General features: G+C 41.8%; 1 protein-coding gene across 2 annotated transcripts in view; it reads right to left on the bottom strand.

The window, feature by feature from the left end:
- Positions 1–15,798, bottom strand: part of LOC138246098 (F-box and WD repeat domain containing protein 10B-like) — a 158,517-nt gene extending 142,719 nt beyond the window's left edge. For both annotated transcript variants that reach the window (XM_069200335.1, XM_069200336.1), the window contains exon 1: positions 15,024–15,798. In XM_069200335.1, coding sequence (XP_069056436.1) covers positions 15,024–15,564 — 541 coding nt within the window. In that variant the 5' untranslated portion in view covers positions 15,565–15,798. The remainder of the gene's footprint in view (positions 1–15,023) is intronic.
- Positions 15,799–23,145: the final 7,347 nt, after the last annotated feature.

Raw genomic sequence — 23,145 nt, 5'->3', positions numbered from 1 at the left:
TCCCCCACCACCCAAAAACAAAACTACCCCGACCCCCACCCCGCCCAAAAAACAAAACTACCCCGACCCCCCACCCCCAAAAACAAAAGTACCTCCAAAAACCTACCTACCCTGATCCACCCAACCCCAAAAACCAAACTACCCCGATCCCCCACCCCCAAAAACCTATTACCTGATCTCTCACCCACAAAAAACAGACTACCCCAATTCCCCACCTCCAAAAACCAAACTACCCCACCCCTCACCCCCAAAAACAAAACTACCTCAACCCCCACCCCAAAACAAAACTACCCGACCCCCCACCCTGCCCCTAAAAACAGAACTACCCTGATCTCCCGAACCCGCCCCTAAAAACAGAACTGCCCCAATACCCCACCCCTAAAAACCAGCACCACCCCAATCCCCCCACCTCCACCCCTACAAAAGACACACTACCCCGACCACCCAACCCACCCCACTCAAGCCCTTAACCCACCCCACCCCTAAAAACTACCCCCAACTCCCCCCTGGCCCCACTTAGCTGACTGCATCCTCTCCCGATGCACTCTCCCTTTTTCTCTGCCTTAACCACGCATGTGCATTGTTCAGCACAAGCATGGTTAAGGCAGAGAAAAAGGGAGTTGATGTTAACGCAAGCGTGGTTCCGCTTGCGTTAACAACCTAATCGTTGTTCCGCAGTCATTGTTTCTGACGTTTCCCATGGTGTCTACTTTATTTATTTTGCCAAGTGACATAACTGACCACTTTCTTTTTGTTAAGTCATTATTGTATGCTTATTCAATAACAGTAAGGCAATTTGTTTCACATGTCTAGCATTGTACCACCACCATCGAGAAGCTGTATTTCTTGCTTATGTGGATGTTTTAGCAGGTAATTCTTCTTTTTCTGCTGCTGCAAACTTAGCGTTATTAAAACATTATTTGGGACCGGGGTGTGGAATTTAATCAAATATCTACTTGTCTGTGGGAAAGGTTGCTACATAAATCTATTTGTCCTGTAAAAAAGTCCACCTGGCCCTTTAGTACTGCGAAGTGCAGCGATAAATTATGGCAGCAATCTCAATATATAGGAGCTCTAATAAATAGCCTCTCTGACTATGCCAAGGCTCATACTATAGCAGGGTTTGAATTCTAGAAATTCCCGCATTTTGCCACCTTTCCACAAATTTACATACAGGGCCTGGAGGTAGCGTTAAACAACTGTCCCAGGGATGGAATGTGCTTTGGAGTCTGTGCAAACCTAGTAGCTTGCATGTTTTCACTGACTCTTTTCTAATCTTTTCCCATACTGAGAAAGGTTGGGAATTTACTCCTCACAAATGCAGAAATAAAAATTCTTTGAAAAGGAGGTTGGAGGGAAAGTGTACCTGTAAACGCTCAACAGATTTTCTCATGAGCTAAATCTACATGCGCATATCTGCTTGTGCTAAAGAGCAGTTCACAAATATTTTCTAGGAGCACAAATTCCTGGCCAACTTCTCTAGATTATTGTGAATTCATGAAAGCTATAAATCTGCACAAATGCAAGGGAATATACTAGTGGTGCCCTTTCTGACTTTATTTAAGAATTGGGCCCCTAATTAGGTCTTGAGTTAACCAAGACGTTTTGTTTTTATTAAAATTCTGCCTCTTGCTATATAAATCTTTCTATAGATTGGCTTCATTGTGAGTGACAGCATTCTGATCTTTCACAGGGAGCAGATTGCCATACAAAGTAATTTTGTTCAGTGCAAGAGGCTTCTGTGGCAATGTGTGCGTTTGGAGACCAAAAATATTACTGTACTTTGCTAATGATTGTTATAATGTTTAGGGGCCTGCAGCTCCCACAATAACAAAGTTTTACAAAAACAATGTCAAAACAAGACATGCATTGTGAAACCAAAAAGACTGAACACCAATGTCATACCTATTGGCTTTAACAATGATTGTTTATTTTCATGCTTCCCATAATCTTGTTGAAACTGGTTGCACTGATTTTTCATTAGGAATATTTTGGGGAATACTGTCATGCATCAACACAGTTTAGTAGATAATGCTTCAAAGAAATGCTACCTAAAATTTCACAGTAGTTTAGCAAAACTTTTTTTCAAAGTTGCACTTTTTGTGAACATTTAATTTGAAAGCAGACTCATTAATCTTGCTTTCAAGCTTCTGCAGATATTAGCTTCTAATCAGAGAGCATTCTGAGAGCATTATATCTAGCCTCATATTGTAAACTTCGAAAATGAGTGTACATATTTTTATACTGGGACCTCTGTCACCGGCGGAGTCCGAGCTTACATTTCCTTAGAGCGTTCACACTAATAATAAAGGGTTTGCATTAATGAACAATAAATACAAGTTCGAACAGCATTAACATATGGACACAAATATTACCTTAACTCCAGACAATTCCCTTCTTTGATCAATAATGTGGTACTGTACACTGGTAGCCAAAGGGTTTGTGATGCAGGGGTTGGGACTACTTGTCCCAAGCACATAATGAACATCAAAACGTGTTGTCCTTGACCCCAAACAATATGTCTTGAGAGTTGGGCAATAGGAATTCCACACCCCTGTTAGGTGGATATAGGTTAAAGAAATGTATTAAGATCTCTGCTTTGGATGGGCCAGGTAATATAGAGGTTTATGAGAATGCTTCCAAACAGATGTGGGTAGGGTGTGGAGAAATAAAACAATGTAGTTATGGAATTATATAAATATTATTTGAGTAAACAGGGTAATGATGAATCTATAGAGGATTATGCTTCAGTCTTAAGGTCACTTGCATCAACTTGTGATTTTGAACATATTAATTATGAGCAAGTGTTACAATACCAAATCTTGAGGAAAATCAATAACTAAAAGGTACAAGAAAGGCTATGGGTAACAGCTGACATGACACTTAACACTGCTATAGAAATAGTTAACGACTTTGAACATTCTCACGGTTTTTGTTCGGGAAGTTAGAGGTGAGCCCAAAATGCAAGTTAATATGGTTTCAAAAAAATGCGGAGAAAAAAAACAACAGCTCATGGGAGAGAAAGAACTCCAACCCATTTTGTTATAGATGTGGTAGCCAAACACACTTAAGAATTTTTTGTAATTGTCCATCTTTAGAGAAAATAGGTTCTAAATGTAACAAAATGGGACACTTCAATAGAGTGTGTATAAGTTCAGACAGCAAGAAAGTACAATTTGTAACAGAAGAAGATGAAGATGAAAATGATACATCTGGATGATATGATCCCAATTTGGTTATCAGTATTGATTGCAAAGCATTCAAATCACAGAAAATCAAGAGTTTTCCCTCGTGCTTTGTTAACATTGATGAAAAACCCATCTTGATATTTGCAGATTTCTGTGCTTGGTTTACTATTGCAAGTAATGATGTACTTGATGACAGCTGGCCTAATAAGATGTAGTCCTCACCCGAGGTCTCCCCAGGTGGGTATACGGGGCATAAAAATCAATTAGCTTGGATATTTCTGGGCTGATTTGGAATTTTTAAGAAGGCACACTAGAGGAAAAATCTAGAAAGGACAGCCACTGTTAGGATGGTCTGATCAGGAAGAGATGGGTATTAAACTTGACCCTATAGCTGATCCTCCAGAACACATTATCAGTTTAGTTGAAACTAACAGTGAGTGTACCACTTTAGATTCTGATGCACTTTTGGAATATTTGAAGAAGACATTTAGTTCTGTCTTTGTTGATAAATTGGGCAAATTTAAAGGTTTTACACATAAAATAATTTTAAAGGAGAATGCCATTCCCATTAAACTTTAAGTAAAATGCCTTTAACTTACAGGAGTAAACTCAGGAAAATATTGGCTGATTTGGTAAGCAAAGACATTATTGAACCTGTAGAATCATCTCCATTGGATTCTCCAGTAATAATTTCTGTTCAAAGCTCAGGATCTTTGCAGTCCTAATGATGAAATATGAGTAGACTCACACCCCTTACCAAATCTGTATGAAATGGTAACTACCTTAGCAGAAGCATCTTTCTTCATTTCAGCATTAGCTCTAGCAAGTGCATATGATTAGGTTGTTCTAGAGGACGAATCCAAATATTTAACAGCGTTTGTCACTCCTGAAGGCATCTTCCACTATCGTAGAATGCCTTTTGGATTAGCCAGTGTGGCCTCTGGTTTTCCAAGACTGATGATGGAAACTTTAGAGGGGGTTCCAGGAGCAGTTGCATTCCAAGATGATATTTTAGCTTTTGATAATGACATCACTAAACATGATTAAAAAAATTGTAGGATATATTATTTGCCCTACAGAGGAAAGTTTTGACTCTAAAACTTTCATAATGCCAATGTCGTAAATGTGAGGTGAATATTTAGGCCATCCCATATCAAGTGATGGAATAAAACCGAAAATGTGCAATGTAGAACCCATAGTGAAAGCTCCTTGTCCTACCACCTGAGAAAAGCTGGTAGCATTTCTGGGTTTTACTGAGTTTTAGTGAAAATCAACAGAGAACCCCTGCAACAACGAATATAAGGCTGGCAATCCCAGATGAAACACAGCGTAAAACTATCAAAAAACTTGCCATCCAACTATTTAATTATGGTTTAAAATATCCAAGGTAGTTAAATACATTAATGTTTCAAGCCACAAACTAATGAGAAACAGACATTTATTAAATACTTCACTACCATACGGTTCTACAATGATACCTATATGTTGTCTGATGCAACATAGTATACAAATTATACACATAGTAAAATCTTATTAATTGAACATAGGGTTATGACATTATTCAACATAACAACACATACAGTAATGAAAATATCCCCCAAGAAGAAACACACCCCCTACAAATTCAAACACACTGACAACACATACCACTCACTGTCATACTACAATCAGGCCATGTCCCAAACCCATACTACAATAAAACCTAATGTTTGTCCAAGACCAGGAGAAATACACTACCCCCTCTCCCTGGCACACAACGTCTTCTTAGTGTGTTGAACAATTTTATCTACATACAAGACTCCAGTCTGATAAATATTCTCATCCAATCAATTAAATAAAAATGAAACAGAAAAAATACCTTTACACTGGTTATTTTTATGGAATAGACTTTCTGACATTAGAATTCAAACAGATACATTGTGTAGATCTCGTCATTTACATATGGGCAGGGCAGTTTACTCGTCTCCAATCCATTCCAGCAGAATGACAGAAATTCTATGCAGCAGGATATCAGCTACAATTTTATCTACATTGGCTTCCAAATTACAAGCATTCCAATACAGGATTGAACATGCACAAGGAAAAAATAATGTGCACGCAGATTGCATGCCAGGACTACCGATGGAAATAGATGGCCTGTGCATGTCTAAAGAACTTGAGTGTGAGGTAGCTTATCCTTTCTTTGATGTTTCGAAGATGGAAATTGGTTGTGGAAAGTCAGAATATATAACAGAGGAAGAATGGTTTGAAGAAGTTAAAAACGATATGTCTCTGAAAAATGTGAAACAGTACACAACCAAACAACAGCCTGCAGAGCACTGTCTCTGGTGAATTTATGATTTTTATAAGATTTCTGATCAAATAGTTGTTGAAAATAGGGTGATTTTCAGAGGAGATAAAGTAATTACTACTTTCAATTGAAGAGAAAAAATGATAGAATGCGCACGAGTGTCACAAAGGTCTTTCCGGCACAAGGAGTAGAGTGCTTGAACAATACTAGAGATCTGGTTTGGATGCGATGGTGGAGGACTGGGTGAAGAGATGTAAGTTGTGTGGTTCAAGTGACAAATCAGCTAAGGCATCAGTAGCTGAATTCATCCCTGTTGAGTTACTTGGTGGGCCTTGGAAGAAACGAAGTATTGATATTTTGACCACATTTTCTGTATTCCCAAGATAAGAAGTGTTTGGCATAGTTGCAGTATATTATTATTCTAAGTGGCCAGAAGTGAGGATGATGGGGAAACTCACTTTAAAATATGCAGTTGAGTTTTTGGATGAGTTGTTCTGTAGAGAAGGATTACCTGAAGTCAGTGTCTCAGAAAATGGAACCTTATTTGTCATTAAGTATACAGATGATTTTTTTTGTTGAAATGTGGTATTATACACAAGAAAATATCTGTGTTCCACCTGAGGCTAATGGTCATGTGGAGAGATTTAATAGAGTCATTAAGGAAGATATTCAGTTAGTGGTCAATGGAGATAAAGATTGTTACAAGTCACACTTCTCACATACAGGATCACTCTCAATCAAGTCACCAAACTATCTCTAAGAGAACGTAAAGGAGGATCAAAGCTTGTTGCTTGGTGGTTGCAACATAAGTGTGGTAAAAGTTTCAACATTAATTATCATGAGATCAGGTACTCTGTTAACATGTACAAATGCAGATTGAAGACCTTTATGGAACTAGAAAAAGTAGTAGTGGTTGTGTGAAAGTGGGTGATTGGGTGGGACTGAAATTGGCTTCCGATTCTGGAAAAGATACAGCCAGTTGGTCTGACCCTGTTCAAGTAGTTGACGCCCTCAATAATGCCATCAGAATTTAAAGTGAGGCGGTATGAAATTTTAATAGGGTGACTGTGTGATGACAGAGTTTGGGAGCAGGGTGAATTAAATGTTTCTAATCCTGCAAATGATAATGTTTTTTTTTTAATGCTCCAGGGTTAGGAGATTTGAGCAGAGCAGCAACATTAGGACTGGTTTCAGGGGAACTCAGTGATATAAGTGTTCAGAGACAAGAAGTGTATGATACAGGAAAAAAGGCAGTGTTTAAGGTATGAGGTGGAGTGGATGATGCAACAAGTTCCCTGCTAAAATTAAGGACTACATTATGTAATGCTTGAATATAATTATTGTATGGTTATTCTTTTATTACTTAATGTTACAATGATTGATAACAAGTATGTAATATTTGTCTTAATGCATTCTTAGTATTCATATGTTTTATATTTTTGTGAAGGAGGAAGGTCTGTGGTATATAATTCTCTTCTGCCACACATTCCCTTCCTTGTTTACATATAATTATGCAGAATGTTATGCTTAGAGTGTTCAAGTCAGCTACTAGTCAGTTACTCCAGTGTTGCAATCCTTATTGGATAGCCCTGCTGGAGCCCTCATACTTCTGTCAAATAAAGCTGCTGCTGACAACACTTTTGGTCTATGAGCATCTTTTTAACCCACTCCACGCCGTGCTTCCAACAAGTGTGTCTCTGCCTTCAGCCACTCCCTCAAAGAAAATACCAGGGATTTTTGCATACTCTGTATCCTTGCTGATCACAACGCCACCAGTTGCTCAGTGATAGATTTCAGTCCCTCTCAGTTTTCTAATAAAAAGTGTACTATAAATCTATTGTCACCCCACTGAGCTTTCTCATACTTCCTGGTAATCCTCCAATAAAATTGGAGGATTGGATTGAGACACCTAAAAACTATTTACAAGCTACGGATTGGGTGGATTTTCTCTCCATGAGAACGAAAGCTCTTCTCCTTGGGTTGTTGGGTAAAGAGAGTCAACATGTACTTAAATAGTTACCGTTTGTACGAGATGAACAAGGAAATGAAATTACTAATGTGTACAAGGAGACACAACTATGTTTGCAATGTCATTTCGTGAAGACAGTAAATATAGCATAGTGTGGTCATAAATTCTACATCCAACCACAGAAAACCTCTGAGTCAGTCGATGAGTCTGTAGCTATACTAAGGGAATTGGCAGCTCAATGTCAATTTGGACAAATGAAAGAGGAGCTAAAAAGAAGTGCTGCCGCAATAAAAATCCAGAATGTCTCTGGGCAGCCTGCAAACCCTCTCTTAAGGGTGTGAGAACGATAGCCAAGATGGTGGAGGAAAGTGAAAGATGGATGAAGGTGATGCAACGTCTGGAACTCGTAAAAGTGTTAGAGGTGGCTGAAGCACACGTCAATGTGGATCAGATTAAGTTAGAAATTATGAGTGCATCAAACTAGACGGGAAACATGGTCACAATATCATGCCCTGGGTGTGGTGGTCATTTTCATTTAGGTGACTCAAAGCACTGTTCTGCTACAGCAAAGAGTGTCACAGTTGTGAAAAAACTGACATTCTGACAGAATGTGTAAAGCTTTGAGCCAATGACCTGTCTCACTGGTAGATGGAAGCAGATGAAGAAATTGGGCACAAAGAAACAATGGCGGATAGTGGCAAAATAAATAGGCTTGAGGGGATTCTAAAAAGAAAGTCTGCCCCAAGGCCATTTTTTTAATATTAATGGAAAAGATGTCTTGTTGATGGTGGATTCTGGATCACTGCTCACTATTATACCCAAACAGCTGCTTGATGTCATGTGGCCTGGTGAAGTACTCAAAGAAACAGAGGTGATTCTGAAAGGGTATCAGGGGCTGGATATAGGTGTGATAGGTTTTAACACCTCAGGGATAACATTTCAAGGCAGTGAAAATGTTGGCAAAGTCTTTGTAGCATAGTCAAGATCACCTATCCTGGGTGGGTCACCCCAACAGAATTTATACATAATAGTGAACCTAAGGGTGATTAATCAAGTGATGGTGGTAGACAAAGATGTAGAGTTGAATGCCATTTTGAAGGAACATCAAAAAGTCTTTAAAGACAGACTAGGTTAAGCCCGAGGGTATGCACATAAGATTGTGATGAAGAAGGTGTTGTGCTAGTCAGAAGTGTTGCAAGGAAGGTTCTCTTGGCAATCAGGGAGGAGGTGAAAGGAATTTGGGATCAGATGATAAGCAATAAGGTAATAGAAGCAGTAGAAGCGTCAGAATGGATCACACTTGTGTTAATAACAATGAAATCTGACGGCTCGTTGAGGTTTTGTGTTGATTTGTGCAGTCTCATAAATAACAATGTTGCTATTTTCCACTTCAGAACATTAATGAACTGATCCTCATGTTGTCTGGGGGTAGGTTTTTCTCAAAGCTGGATTTGAGGGGTGCATATCACCAACAGGGGTGTGGAATTTAACTAAATATCTACTTGTCCTTGTGGCAGGTTGCTTCATAAATCTACTTGTCCTGTAAAAAAAATCTACTTGTACCTTTGGTGCCATGTAGTGTGGCGACAAATTATGGCAGCAATCTCATTAGATAAAAGCTCTGGTAATAGCTTATCTGATTATTCCAGGCCAATTCTATACTAGAGCTTCAATACAAGGAATTTCTACATTTTGACACCATTCCACAGATCTATATACTGGGGCTGGAGGTAGAGGTAAGCAATAGCTCCAGGGTAGGAATACTCTTTTTGTTTTAGTCTGTGCAAACCTACTAACGTGCATGTTTTAAGGGTTTTCACCTGTGCTTCTCTAATCTTTTCCCATACTGAGAAAGGTTGAAAATTGTCTCCTGACAATGGCAGAAGCAAAACTTCTTCCAGGGTTGGGAAAAAAGTGGTTGATGGGAAAGTGAACTTATAAACACTGAACAGATTTTTCACATGAACAAATCTACACATGAATATTTGCTTGTGCTAAAAAAATACACTTCACAAATATTTTCTAGTAGTAAGGTTTCCTGGTCTTCTTCTGTAAATTCTGCATTCATGAAATAAGTAAATCTGTACTAATGCACAGACATTTACCACGGATGCACTTTTTTGACCTTCTTTAAGAATTTAATTAGGTATTGAGTTAACCAAGACATTTTGTTTTTATTAAAATTATATCTCCCTCTCTCTATCTATCTACCGGCTGCCTTCATTATGAGTGACAGCATTCTGTCCTTTAACAAGGAGCAAAATAATTTTGTTCAGGACCAGGAACTACTGTGGCAATGTGTGCTTTTTGAGACCAAAAAATATATTTGCTTTTTGCCAATGTTTGTTACAATGGTGAGGGCATGGCAGCTCCCACAACAATAATGTTTTACAAAAGCCATGTCAAAACAAGACACGCATTGCCAAAACCAAAAGACTGACCACCAATGTTGGACCTATTGACTTTGCCAATGCTTGTTTATTTTTACGTTTCCCATAATCTTGAAACTGTTTAGACTGATTTTCCACTATGAATATTTTTGGGAAATACTAGCATGTATCAACACATTGTACTAAATGATGCTTTAAAGAAATGGTACCTAAACTGTCACAGTAATTTAGCAAAAAAAAAAATTCTAGTTTCATTTTTTGTGAACTTTTTTATTTTGAAAGCAAAGAATCATCAATCTTGCTTTCAAGTTTGCATCTAATCATACAGCATTCTAGGAACATTATAGGTAACCACAAATTAAACTTTGCAAATGTATGTACACGTTTTTTTTTACTGGAACCAATGTCAGTTGTGCAGTCTGAGCTTTTAGCATTTATTTGGAGTGCTCACCCTAATAGTGAAGGCTTTTCATTAATGAACCATAAATACAAGTTCGACCAGCATTAACATTTGGACACAAACTTTACCTTAACTCCAGACAAACTCCCTGTTCCATAATGTGGTACTGTAAACTGGCAGCCAAAGGGTTTGTGCTGCAGGGGTGGAGCCTACTTGGCCCAAGGACAATATAACATGGAAATGTGTTGTCCTTACCCCAAACAACATGTCCTGGGCGTCGGGCTATAGGAATTCCACACCCCTGACAAGTTATGGTACATCCTGATTCCAGACGTTTGACAAAATGTATTCCCAGTAAGAGGGTATTTCAATTCAATAGAATGGCATTTGGTCTGTCAGCAGCGTCAAGTTTTTTCAAAAATTAATATCTAATATTTAACTTGGTGTTACAAATGTTGTGTTTTCCATGACAACATATTATCTTTGAAAATAGAATCTCTGCACACAATGAGACCTTTTGCAAAGTCAAAATTGCATTGCTAATTTAGGGGTGCCCTTAAGGAAGGAAAAAGAAGCTGAGTATTTGGGGCATCTCATTTTGAGAGAGGGAATTAAGCCCAAATGAAACCCGTCAAGTGTGATAATTAATGCAGAAATTCCTGATAATAGAGGTAAACTGCATTCATTCATGGCTCTAGTGGAGTTTTTTTCTAAATTTGTACTGGATTTTGCTCACAAAACTGAGACTTTAAGAGAACTGCTAAGATAAAACAAAACGTTTATTTGGGGGAAGAATCAACAAACAGTACACAAATACAAACACAGTATGAACATACCCAAGTATAAGTACACAGAAAATCCCCCACCCACATTGGAGGTCTACAGGACCTAACTGCCTGTCCAACAGATGAACCCTGCTCACAGGGAGAAACACCAGAGTCCCCAGCTGCAACGTCTGCATGTAACCCCGACTACTGCCACCTAATATCCCGCCTCTCTGAAATTCATTGTCCTTCATTAACATCCATCCACTAAATTCATCGTCCTTCAAGGTTTGCACAACTTCCATGCCATCTCCCTGAAATAAGGCAACTCTCCTCAAGGGGACTCTGGTGTTTCTCCATGTGTTCAGGATCCCTCTGCTGAATAAGTAGTTAGGTCCCTTAGGCCTCTGGTATGGTTGTGGGATTTTGTGTGTAGATACCCTTGGAAACTTTTTGTAGTGTATTTGTATACTGTTTGTGTTGTCTCTTCTTGCTGAGTTTATTGTTGTTTTGTGGTGTTTCCATTGGTCTGGTGTGTGCTCATTATGCATTTTGTATGTTCTATTTGTTTTGTCCTTGGGGAGCAATGGGGGTGTGTAGAAGAAAGAAAGAAAGAAAGAAAGAAAGAAAGAAAGAAAGAAAGAAAGAAAGAAAGAAAGAAAGAAAGAAAGAAAGAAAATAGGCATTGGTGCCTAGGTGATGGTGTGCATCACCTGCCGTCACAGCTTCAGTTCCTCAAGTAAAATCAGTTTTTCAACTGTCTTGGTAGGATAGAATAGCCATGGGATAGCAATAATAATAACACTGACTATTTACAGAGGTTCCGAGTTAAAAAAGTCAATTTCTGCATATAGCAACAAGTGCTAAATCATTGCACTATCGACTTTGGCGGCTAAGGGGAGTGAATGGAGTTCTCGGAGTTTAGTTTAGTTTATAGAATTTATAGAGCGCGTGGCGACCCGAAGGCATCCCAGCGCTAAAAGCAACGAAACACGAGTGGGAAAGAGAGTCAATATTATTTACAGAATAAAAAAGTTTTAAGCTTTTTCCTAAAAAGGCGCTCGGAGGATTCAAAACGGAGCTCCGTAGGAAGGGTGTTCCAAAGGTGGGAGGCCTTGCTGGAAAAGGAGTTATTACCCCAGGCTCTCTTAAAGCGAGAAATGTGTGCATACCTAAGAGAGGAGGAGCGGAGGCTCCTAGAAGGAGTGTGCAGAAAAATACGTTTCCTCAAAGAGATGGGACCTTTACCATGTAGGGCCCTGTGGACAATACAGAGAGATTTAAACTGAATCCTTTCTTTAATGGGGAGCCAGTGGAGGGTGGAGATAGCCAGTTAGCTGAGAGACACAGGGATCAGTGGGTCTGCATGACAATAGTTGTAAAGAGGAGTAGACTAACCTTGTTGGAGGGAAAAGGGCAGCATCTCCGAGCCCAGGACGCTCCAGGGCGCGGACAGGCGCAGACGGGCTTGCCTTTGGTGCGCCTTTGGCGCGCCAGCGACACGCCCGCTGCACGCGTCCACTGCGCGGCCGGGGCCCCTCAGTCCTCAAATATTGTCGAGAGGCAGCCTGAGCCGGCATGGAAAGAAAAAGACTATGCCGTCAACCCAACAAGATGGCGGTATCAAAATCTCTCAAACAGGAAGAGGAGCAATAATAATCATAATAATAATAATAATAATAATAATCAAGGCAGCTACAATGTGTTTGAGGGGTAAGCTAGGTTATCACCAGGGTCAGATTGGCAAGGCTGGTAGTCGGGAACTGGCCGATGGGCCGCGCCTAAGGGTCACATGTGGGCTGTTTTTTACGGCCTCAGTTAACCACCCCACAGAGCTTTACGGTCTGGCAGGCCTTTCTAGGCCACTGTAATGTGTACTCATCTCAGTCATGCCTCCACCCAGGGCCGGCTATAGGGCGGTGCACACGGTGCTACCGCACCAGGTGCTGACTTAGGGTAGGGGTGCCGAGTTTGCAGGTATATTATGGTTTTAAAGCACCTGCTATGGCGTTCCTTGCCTCCAGCAATTTTCAGGCAACAATAAATTTGTCAATGGTGATAAATGTTCTGTCTGGAGAGAGACTGGAGTTTCCTCTAGTGGAAGTTTTAAGGTAGCGGGAGGGTTAATATGCCTGCTACAAAGAACATGTACCATGCAGATCAAAAAGTGTATATAATGCAAATGGGTCAGTGGGTCACTACTTTTGTCAAAGAGGTGCTTTTGTTACTTGCAAGTTGTAAGTTAAAATAAAAATATATAACTGTAAGCTATTAACAGTCATCAAAGAACTGCATGTGTACTGCAAGGTATAGGTTAGAGCATTATGATTTTTCCACAGTCTTTCATTATCCTAATTTTGCAAAAAGGGTTCATTTGGGTCTAAATCAATTCTTATTATTAAGGAGAATCTCCAACCATTATGTAACATTTCAAATTGAGTTTGTGCTTCTCCAGAACAAGCACTCTTAAACTATACGGCCTACCACTATGGTTGGGATGTGACTCCTACACCTTGTTGTCCTCTACCTTATGTAACATTTCTCATTCAATGATTAACACAATTATGATTTATTGTCTCTGTGTACTGTGTGTGCAATGTAAAGTGCTCTGGCACCCTACAAAGGTATGAGTGGCGCTATAAAACTTACTAAATGCATCTGAGAGATAGTGGTTGTGGAGACTTGAGGTGCACTTTTAAAGGGTGGCAGTGAGGGAATCCGTGGCAGTGGGTCATTGAGGGGCACCAACAAACACTGAGCACAGGGTGCAAGCAGCACTAAGGCCGAGAGGGGCAGGTATTACTCTGGCCCATGAGCCATTTTCATCTCAAGCCCCATGTCCGAACACCTCCCTGTTGGGCCAAATTCTGGCCATGGTGATCAAGGGAGGGAGTGTGCAGAAGCCTCGCTCTTGACCAGATGTTGTCACCTGGCCCCAGTGTCTTTTAGGCACTGGTGGAGGTTGTGCGTTTGGATAGGCCTCGCTGTTAGGCCACCTTTCAAGAGAGAAAAAGAGAGAGACTGTAAACTACTTTCGAATCCCAGAATAGGCTCAGCATCCTGTGTTTGTGGGCAAATCAATGAATTTCCCAAGGCCTAAATACAAATTAATGTTATCTTGTATAGTGTAACTAGTGCTCATGTAATCGCTCCAATGCGTTTGGGCCGAGTTCATGCTATGTAAAACTACACAAGCAAAAAATAAACGGCCAAATTCTACAAAGGCCCGAGTCATGATAAATAATGAAGCCTGTTTATACAAAACATCCATATTCCTTTTCAAAATTACTTTCCTGCCTTTGTTAAGGCTTAACTCACCTTTAAGAAAACATTTCAAAGCGCTTTTGCATTACGTTTGCTTTTAAAGTATATAATGACCACAGTAAAAATACCGGCTTTAGGTGAGTTTCTTCGTTTTCGTACCAGCTAAAAATACCGGTCATGCTGATAAAAAACGTCCAGATGGGTGGTTGTTTTATTTCACCTCGCCAGCCTGGCCAAACTTCAGTGTTTCTGGTTTTCACCAACTTTACCTCCTCTATAAGCTAAATGCTTATTTTAACACCATTTCTCTAAAAATTAGTCCAATGGGACTAAGCAAATGGTGATCATTGAAAAGGGACGATCCGGGAATGTGGGCCACTTTTTTGGGGGAGTGCATGGGCCTAATTGTGATCCCAATCCGACCCTGGTTACCACTTGTATACTAGCCCACATCTTCTGCAAATTTATGACAATAAATCCTGTAGAAATGCCTTCGTCACATTGCCAACATGGTCAAACCGAGTGCATGATCGGCTCCAGTGTCTAGAAAGAAATTACCCCCGGCTGCTGATTGAGTTATAAAATACAGCAATAATCACGGTTCGGAGCGCTCCTCAAGCACCTGGGCCTCGGTGCCAATGCACTTGCTGCACCAATGAACGCTGACCCGCGCCCCTCTTTGAATTGGCCTCCAGGCGCTGTGGTCCAGCATTTTCAGACTGAAATAGTTCGAGGGTCCTGCGATGCTCTCCACTTACCTGAGACCTTGGCAGAGCTGTGGTGGACCTTCCGGGCCAGCAGCACCCGCACCAGGTTGGCCAGCATGTACAGCATATCGGGATCGCACAGCCTGAGCACCAGCAGCACGTAGTTGGCCTTGGTCCAGTAGGAGCAGGTCCGGAACCAGTCCCAGGTCTCGGACATGAAGCGCTCCAGGCGGCCCCGGTCGAGCGCCCGGTCGGAGCTGGCGCTGCCCGCGTCGCCCAGCAGGCTGGGATTGATGCGCGACCTGGAGTATGTGAAGTCCTTGCCGAGAGTGGGCTGCAGCAGCTTCTCGGCGTAAGCCAGCAGGTCTGCGCTATCTAGGCGCCTCACCAGCCCCGCTGCAAAGCGCCGCCTCGACGCCTCCCCGGCCCGCAGCAGCCACTCTCGGGTGAGCGCCGCCCTGCTGGACAGTACGCAGGTCTCGCACGACTGGCAGACGCTGACCCGGGACACATCGCTCCTGCAGCGCAGGTCCGGGGCCGCGTCAAGCCGGAACTCCAGGCTCTCCATAGCGCCCAGAACCGCGCTCTTCATCCTGGCCACAGGTACTGTAAAGCCCGAGCACCAGTCCAGATTGAGAGAAACGAGTCCTTCATCTCCCAAGGTTTAGGGGGACAGGGGCCCCGCGGGGTGCGGGGACGGCCCCCATGCCATCGCACAGAAAGTACCGAAATAATAAGCTTTTCATCTACAGGTCAACTTTTCTCCCGCAGAGTGAGCCTGCTCTGATTTCCCGAGCCCAGCGCCGGCACCGCGGCTTCTGTTTCTGGAACTCGGTCTTTATTGTATAGGACTCCTAGGAGACAGAAGGAGCTACCGCGCACCACCGAGACGGCGCGCACCCCAGACCTTACAGTAAGTATCATAGGACGCGCGAACACACATATTTTCCATAGAAGGTTGTCCGAGTATACTTGTCCGGTAACTACTAGTACCGGATACGCATATTACTAAAGACTCCAAAGACAATTCAGCTCGCAGTGTGCTCTCTGAATGTACGTGTGTAGTTGTATTTCCGTAAACACAATTTAGCTTGAAGAACCTAGGACCTATGCTAAGAACGTGACAGGTGACCTGCAATGGCTGACCAGCACCAAATTTCACTGAAAGCCAGTATAGGAATCAAATCAGACTCTCCCCAGTGGAATGTTGGAGCGGAAAACACCCACCAAAGAAACTATTTGCAAAAACGACTACTAAGTGTATTATATGCAGATTTTTTAAAAAAAATATGTTTGATAAATTGTCATTGTTTTTTCATACTCTTAGAATGGAAGTTAACAAGATGTATTAATGCCTTACAGAATCTCATAGTAACTTGTGGGGAAGGATATCTCCCCCGTATTATGGTGACGGACAAGCACCCCTGCTCTGAGTACCCATACTCTAGACCTGTCTCTCAGTAGTGAAGTCTGTTTAGACTGGCAGGGACAGACCAAGCACTATTATGAGGGTAAGAGGCTACTGCCCATACCTAGAGTTAAGTGACACAAGCACAGTGGTGACAGCATACCCGTTTTTGTGTTCAGTAAAATCAGCAATGTGAACAGGTTTTTATAACCTGTGTAACAGGAGTGGGGGCTACTGGCCCACTCGTGTAAAGTTTGTGGCTGTGCACTTAACTTACCATTGGACTGCATAGATTATGTGCAGCGATGGACAGTGTGTGATACTTGCATGTGAGTGTTGGTACAGCATGTGATACTTGCATGTGAGTGTTGGTACAGCGTGTGATACTTGCATGTGAGTGTTGTGTTGCATGTGTCTGCCTGTGGATGGTACATACTATGGAGGTCTGTGTGCTCAATGTTTGTACTCCATATTTCCATCGATAATGAAACGTAAAAAAAGGAAGAAATAACTATACGCAGAAACTATTTTCACGGTACCAAGGATGACTGCTTCCCTAGGGATACACTGAATACATTGTCACATTTAATAAATGCTCAATTTGGATTGGTAATAGCTAGGGAGATAGTTCTAGGACTCATTTTTATAGTTCTCCTAAATCCAATTTATGGGTAAAATCAGTTTTTGTCTATCTTAGGCAAAAAGTTATTATTTTACTACCTAATAACTCTAAGGGTTTTCTATGCTTTTCAACTGCCACTTGACTGCTGATGACTCCCCGGTGGAAGGATGTGAATTGGGTGTGGGAAGGTACTGGCCTTACCTTTTCAGGATGGCCTGGGTGCTGGGTCCAAGGACTAGATAGACTCCAATTATTTCTATCCTGTCACATTCAGATAAAACTGATACCAGGCCTGGCCCCTTCCTGTGTCCCTCTAGACAACTTGACCCCAAAACCAATGAGACGAGGAGCTGCCCCAAAGGCGATTTTTCGTGATGACAGGGAAGAGTTTGCCCAATATGATAGCCACACTTCTGGATGAGAACAGGAAGCTCTAAAGAGGGGAAGACATGTTCTGCCATATTACATTGTTTCAGAATGCTGTGCTGGAACAGGAGTGGGAGGATGATGTGGCATCCTAGGATTGGCCTGGGATGCCTGACATCGAGACATTCCACCCCTCTTATAAACCCCTGTACAAAGGAAGTACAGGAAGGAAGATCCTGGACCTGTACTGCAATGATACCAGAATCGTAAACAGCTGGAAGGAGAAGCCATCTGATGCCCTACAAAGATAGACAAAGGGCTTTGTCTGTAGCTGATCCCAGAACAAGATGGGTCTCTCCAGGACCAGGGGCTCTGGCCTACTTATGTCCCCTAAGGACCAGTTAGGGGAATATTTGTTCTTCACCGCCACCCTAAGTGCCCTGCAAGACAGCCAGAAGCTTCTGGAGATTTGGTGCGTTGGCAGGAGGGTACCCTTCTGGCTAGTACCAAAGGTCTGTGCAAGCTACCCCTCTAGCAAGACAGTAGCACCACAAGAAGCGAAGACTGGCGCAGGTAGACAGTAAAACCATCTCCCCGCAAAGTACATCCTTCAGGGAGCCTGCTATAATAGCCCCTGGAGGCTACCATCAGGAGTGAAATGAGACCAAGAATAACAAAATCTGCCCATCAGGCTGGGGTTATGCTCCTCAAAAGATGTGACCTTTGACCCCCCCCCCCGAAGAAAATGGAGCACCTGGGCTGTTGCTCATTTTTAAAGACTTTCCTCTGGGTATGCCAGTCCCTGGGGGTTGGTGCATCTTTATTTAATCATTTTCTGGGGGAGTGGGCATGGGTAGGCCCTCCTCCCCTGTGGCCAGAGTGCCCCACAGGTTCGTCCATCTCCCTGGGGGCCGACAAAGTAATAGTGAGTACCAGCACCGCATACTCAGGGACCAGAACCATCACTCAAAGAAGCTCCAGGAGGGTGCTACCTCTCTGTGCCTGTGACAGGGGGCAGTGGGAGAGGCCAAGCCACAGTGGACCACCCCCACCTGCATCGCAGGAGCAGGATACCTGTTGAGCCCCCTGTGGGAGCAGCAACAAAGATGCAAGCTCTCTCACTCTGCATCCAAGGTGCATACGGGTAGCTGGTGCATACCTACACCTGGGCACCCAGGATTCCCTAAAGGAAGTATGCGGTGCATTGGCACACAGTAATTTGGAAGCAGCAGGAGTCACTCATATGATATGCACAGCTCCACGAAGGAGTATCCCATAATGCACCATGAGTGGACTTGATTTGTGTACATTTTTCTCTTGTGGTGCCCCAAACTGGACAGGGGCAGTATCAACAAAATGTCTAGACATTATGGGGGGTCTACATTAGTTGCAGCAAACCACCCCGCTTCCAGGAGGATCAACAACTTGCCATACGTTTCTGGGTTTTTTGAAATTATGACCCCTCCCATACAAATTACAATATAATTCAAGCATTCTTGGAGCTAGGGCTTGGTGTTCTTCAGCTTGGGAATGTAGGGGCACCTAGTGGTTGGTCCTTTGACTGTATTTTATGTAACTGAAATGCGATAATGAAAGATTCTTACACATATTTATGATTGCTTTCAAAATGCTTTATTTAAAATACTATTACTGATAATGATCATTAATGTAATTGTAATGCATGTATTAACAATGAAAGCATTTCTCTATGATTCTTAGATCTATTTGTTTTTAATGATGAATCCTAATCTGTGATTATTATCTTTAGTAGTGTGGTGACTCCTTGAAAAAACCAGTAGGCTTGTCTTATCTTTTTATGTGGTGTTCCCTTGACAAGGCAATAAGCTAGCCTTATATAATGATGTGATGACCCTTTGACAAAGTCAATAGGCTTGCCTTATATGTTGATGTGGTGACCACATGACTAAGCCAAATAGGCCTGCTTTATTTAAAATGACACCCCCTTATAATGTGTTGTTGCATGTGGTATGGGTGTTTTTGTGATTATGGGGACCATGACCTGCTTGCGGTCAAATGTGATTCATAATACATAATAATTCCAAGATTCTTAGTAGGATTGACAAGTGTGGGGCAAGTGCTTAGACTGGAGGGCCACCATTTACTTGAGCTCATAGGTGTTCCTAGATCGAAGACGTGCACTTCAGTCTTGTCACCATTAATTTCAGGTAGTTGGCGCGCATCCTTTTGGCTACAAGAATTACATTTTTCTTGCGTGTCCTTAAGATTGGATCAGATGATTAAGAGAATTTGCGTATTCTCCAAGTAGGAGATTATATCTCAACCAAACTTCCCGACAAGATTAGCAAGTGGGTAGATGTAAATGTTGAACACGGTGGGACTTAATGATCACAAATGGATGCTAAATTTAAGTGATGTAGCAAGAGAGGGCAAAGAGATAAGGAATACCATTAGTATACAATCACTAAAGAAAGAGTGCAACTGTTTTATGGCCAGTTTGCAGACTGCTATGTCCTCAAGCCTGGATGCGAGAATGGGATCTGACAGCTTATCAAATGTGACAGAAAGATAGAGTATGACCAGGGCAGCTGATCATCCCTGGTCCAAAACTAGCCTTACATTGTCAGTAATAGTCATCATTTTACTGACTGTGAGGAGTCCAGAATGGAATTCTTTTCTAGATGTACGGATAGTTGAAGATTAACTGCCTTTTCAACTAATTTACCCAGACACAGTAGGCGGGAGATGGGTCTAAAGATTGACAAAACTATGAAATCAGCTGTCTGTTTCATTAACAAGGGGATCACTAGATAAATTCTCCATGGTTTGGGTATGCAGGCTTGAGTCAAGGATAGATTGAGTAACTCGGTCATCACTGTAGCGATCTCATCTAAGACAAGAATAAGAATAACATGGGGACAAGGATACATAGGTGAGCCTGATGATGTGCTAGTCATAAGAGACAAGACTTGTTCTGGTTCAAGAAGATCAAAGTATTTCAGTGAGGCTCCATTATGGGCCTGAGTGGCAGGCAGAAAGCTAGTTAAAGTGTCTATTGGTGTAATCTGAGGAACGTTGATATACAACTGGGAAATCTTATCAAGAAAGAATTTAAGTAGATTGTTGCATATCTGTTGAGATGGTTGAATGATTTTTGCACACAAGGAAGGTTTGGGTAGGTTCTTTACAATGGCAAAAGTCTTATGTGAAAATTGTGTTACTCAATTTCTGTGGCATAGTAGGTGATGCAGGAAGATTTAATTGACTTTTTTGCTATAGTTAATTTCTTGTTTGTAAGTCTCTTCATCGGGGTCAGCATAATGCCTTCTACAGATATGTTTAAGGCATTTGCTTGCATGCTTGGTCTTTTTTAATTCACCATTATACTAAAGGACAGGAGAGTATTGTTGATTATAATGGATGATTTTGGAAGGTGCAACAGAGTCAAATGATATAACTAGCCATGTGTTGTATTCATTGGCATTGAATTAATTGCCAAAGTTTGTAAATTGATGTGGGGGCCTGCATGGGACCACCTGCAGCCCCGGGGACCGCCACCACCCCAGGGCAATGAAAAATATGTATGCAGGCGGTGCCTACACAGCATCCCCCAACACCCTCGAGACCACCACTTCCCTGGGGCAGAGGATCTTAAATTAATCTGGATGGCCCAGCATGGCCCCTCATCAGCAATGGGAACCGCCAGCTCCCAGGAGCAATTTATATAATTTATGGGGGACGACATGACCCTCCCCCCACACATCCCCTGGGTCCGCCACCTCCAAGGGGCTGAAAGAAATGAATATAGGGGGTCCGACATGGACTCCCAACCCCGAGACTAAAACCTCCCCGGGGCTAAATTAAAGAATGGAGGGAGCCCACGCGGCCCCTCTTAGGAAGCCATAGATGGCCCTGGGAACCGCCAACCTCTAAGGCCAGCTCCTGCTACCTCCCAAGGTGCACACCCTCAGGAGGGAGCTGACAGCTCCGACCAAGCAAAAGCAAACATAACTCTGCTTTCTGCAAGTGAGAGCTGTTAAACAGCTCCCGCTTGCGGAAAGCGGTGTTGTCATCTGTTTCCCTGCATGCAAATATGCGTTCAGAGAAAAAGTTGAAATCATTGCTCCTGCAAGCAGGGAGCTGCTATTTAAAGCAGCTCCCTGCTTGCGGGAGCAATGCCAGCTCCCAGAGGAGTCGGCAGCCGGCTTGGACCGTGGGGGCCTCGCCATTCGCCATAGCCATTTCCTCTCCACCCTTTATGTAGCTGTAGTGTAGGAGATGCACTATATATTTACCCAAGGAGGTAGCACTCACTAATAAGCTAGTAGAAAGTCTTCCAGTTGGGTAGACATTTTGCACAAAACAGTGCCTGTTGTTGGATAAATACACATGGCAGGATTCATTCTGGTACAATGGTAATTTTACAGAAATCAAACCTCAGTGGCCGCTAAGGTTTAATTTCTGTAAAATGACCTGCAGAGCAAAGCAGGTGTCCACATTGAAGCTCCACTTCTGTAAAGTACTAATCAGCCTAACTTTGTGTGCATGGCCAAGGCAAAGCAAGTGTGTTTTCTCGGCATTTCCACCTTGAAATGTAATCTGTGATCCTAGATGGAGGTGAGGTATTTGCATCTTTGCCTTTTTTGAGCGCAGTATCTCATGTAGTGACTGTGACAGGGTTCTTTCTTGTCAACTGCTGCTGAGAACAAACCCTGCGTCACACACAGCCACGCAGTTGAATGATTATAGGGGTTGGCCGTAGGGACTGGCTTCAACCCCCTTTGGCTGTACATGGCGGTGGTTGAATTAACGTATAGTAATTAAAATTACTTAACATTAAAAAAAACATTGACATTCACTGAAAAAAACAAAGGTTACAGGGATGTTATAGTTAGGAAATAGATTTTTTTTTTTAAATGTTAAATTTGCTTAAAAAACAAAGGCTACAGGGATGTTATAGTTAGGCTCACATTTTAAACTTACAAAGCCATAGAAATTCACCAGTTACAGTTAGAGTTATTTCAAGTTACTACGACTCATGCCCGTAAGGTAACTATACCTTGAGCCCTCGCCATGCACTGCTAATTACTCCACAAATTACAGCACTCATGACATTTGGTAGCACCATTGTTAATATCAATGCAATATTTGCAGTGAAATTTTTACATGGCGGGGGCGCACAGTTATAGTTACCTTAGGGCACAAGTTATAGTTAACTTGACATATCTCTAACAGGTGAATTTCTATGGTTTAGTACTTTTAAAATGTGAGCCTCCCTGTAACCTTTGAATATATATATATATATATATATATATATATATATATATATATATATTCACCAGTTGTCCTTGTCATGCACTGCTAATTACCCCCCACATATTACCTAAGTCATGACATCTTCTATGACATAATTAATAATATCACTGCAACGTCTGCAATAAAATTATTGATTAGAAAACTGTGCATGGCGAGGGCATGAGTTATAGTTACCTTAGGGCACGAGTTAAAGTTTCTTGAGATAAGTTTAACTGCTGAATTTCTATGGTTTTGCATGTAAAATTTAGAACCTAACTATAACGTCCTTGTAACATTTGTTATTTTCAGTGAATATACATATATATATATATATATATATATATATATATATATATATATATATATATATATATATATTTGTATACATAGATAGATAAGTAAGGTGCATATATAAGGAGCTAAGAATAATGAATCTTTATTTATCTGTAAATGCTTATCTTCATGACACTATGGCAGACATTTTGAAGGGATAGATCAAGACC

The sequence above is a fragment of the Pleurodeles waltl genome, chromosome 7 (genome assembly GCF_031143425.1).
Source record: "Pleurodeles waltl isolate 20211129_DDA chromosome 7, aPleWal1.hap1.20221129, whole genome shotgun sequence".
Lineage (NCBI taxonomy): Eukaryota > Metazoa > Chordata > Amphibia > Caudata > Salamandridae > Pleurodeles > Pleurodeles waltl.
This window is presented reverse-complemented; position numbering and strand designations above follow the sequence as displayed.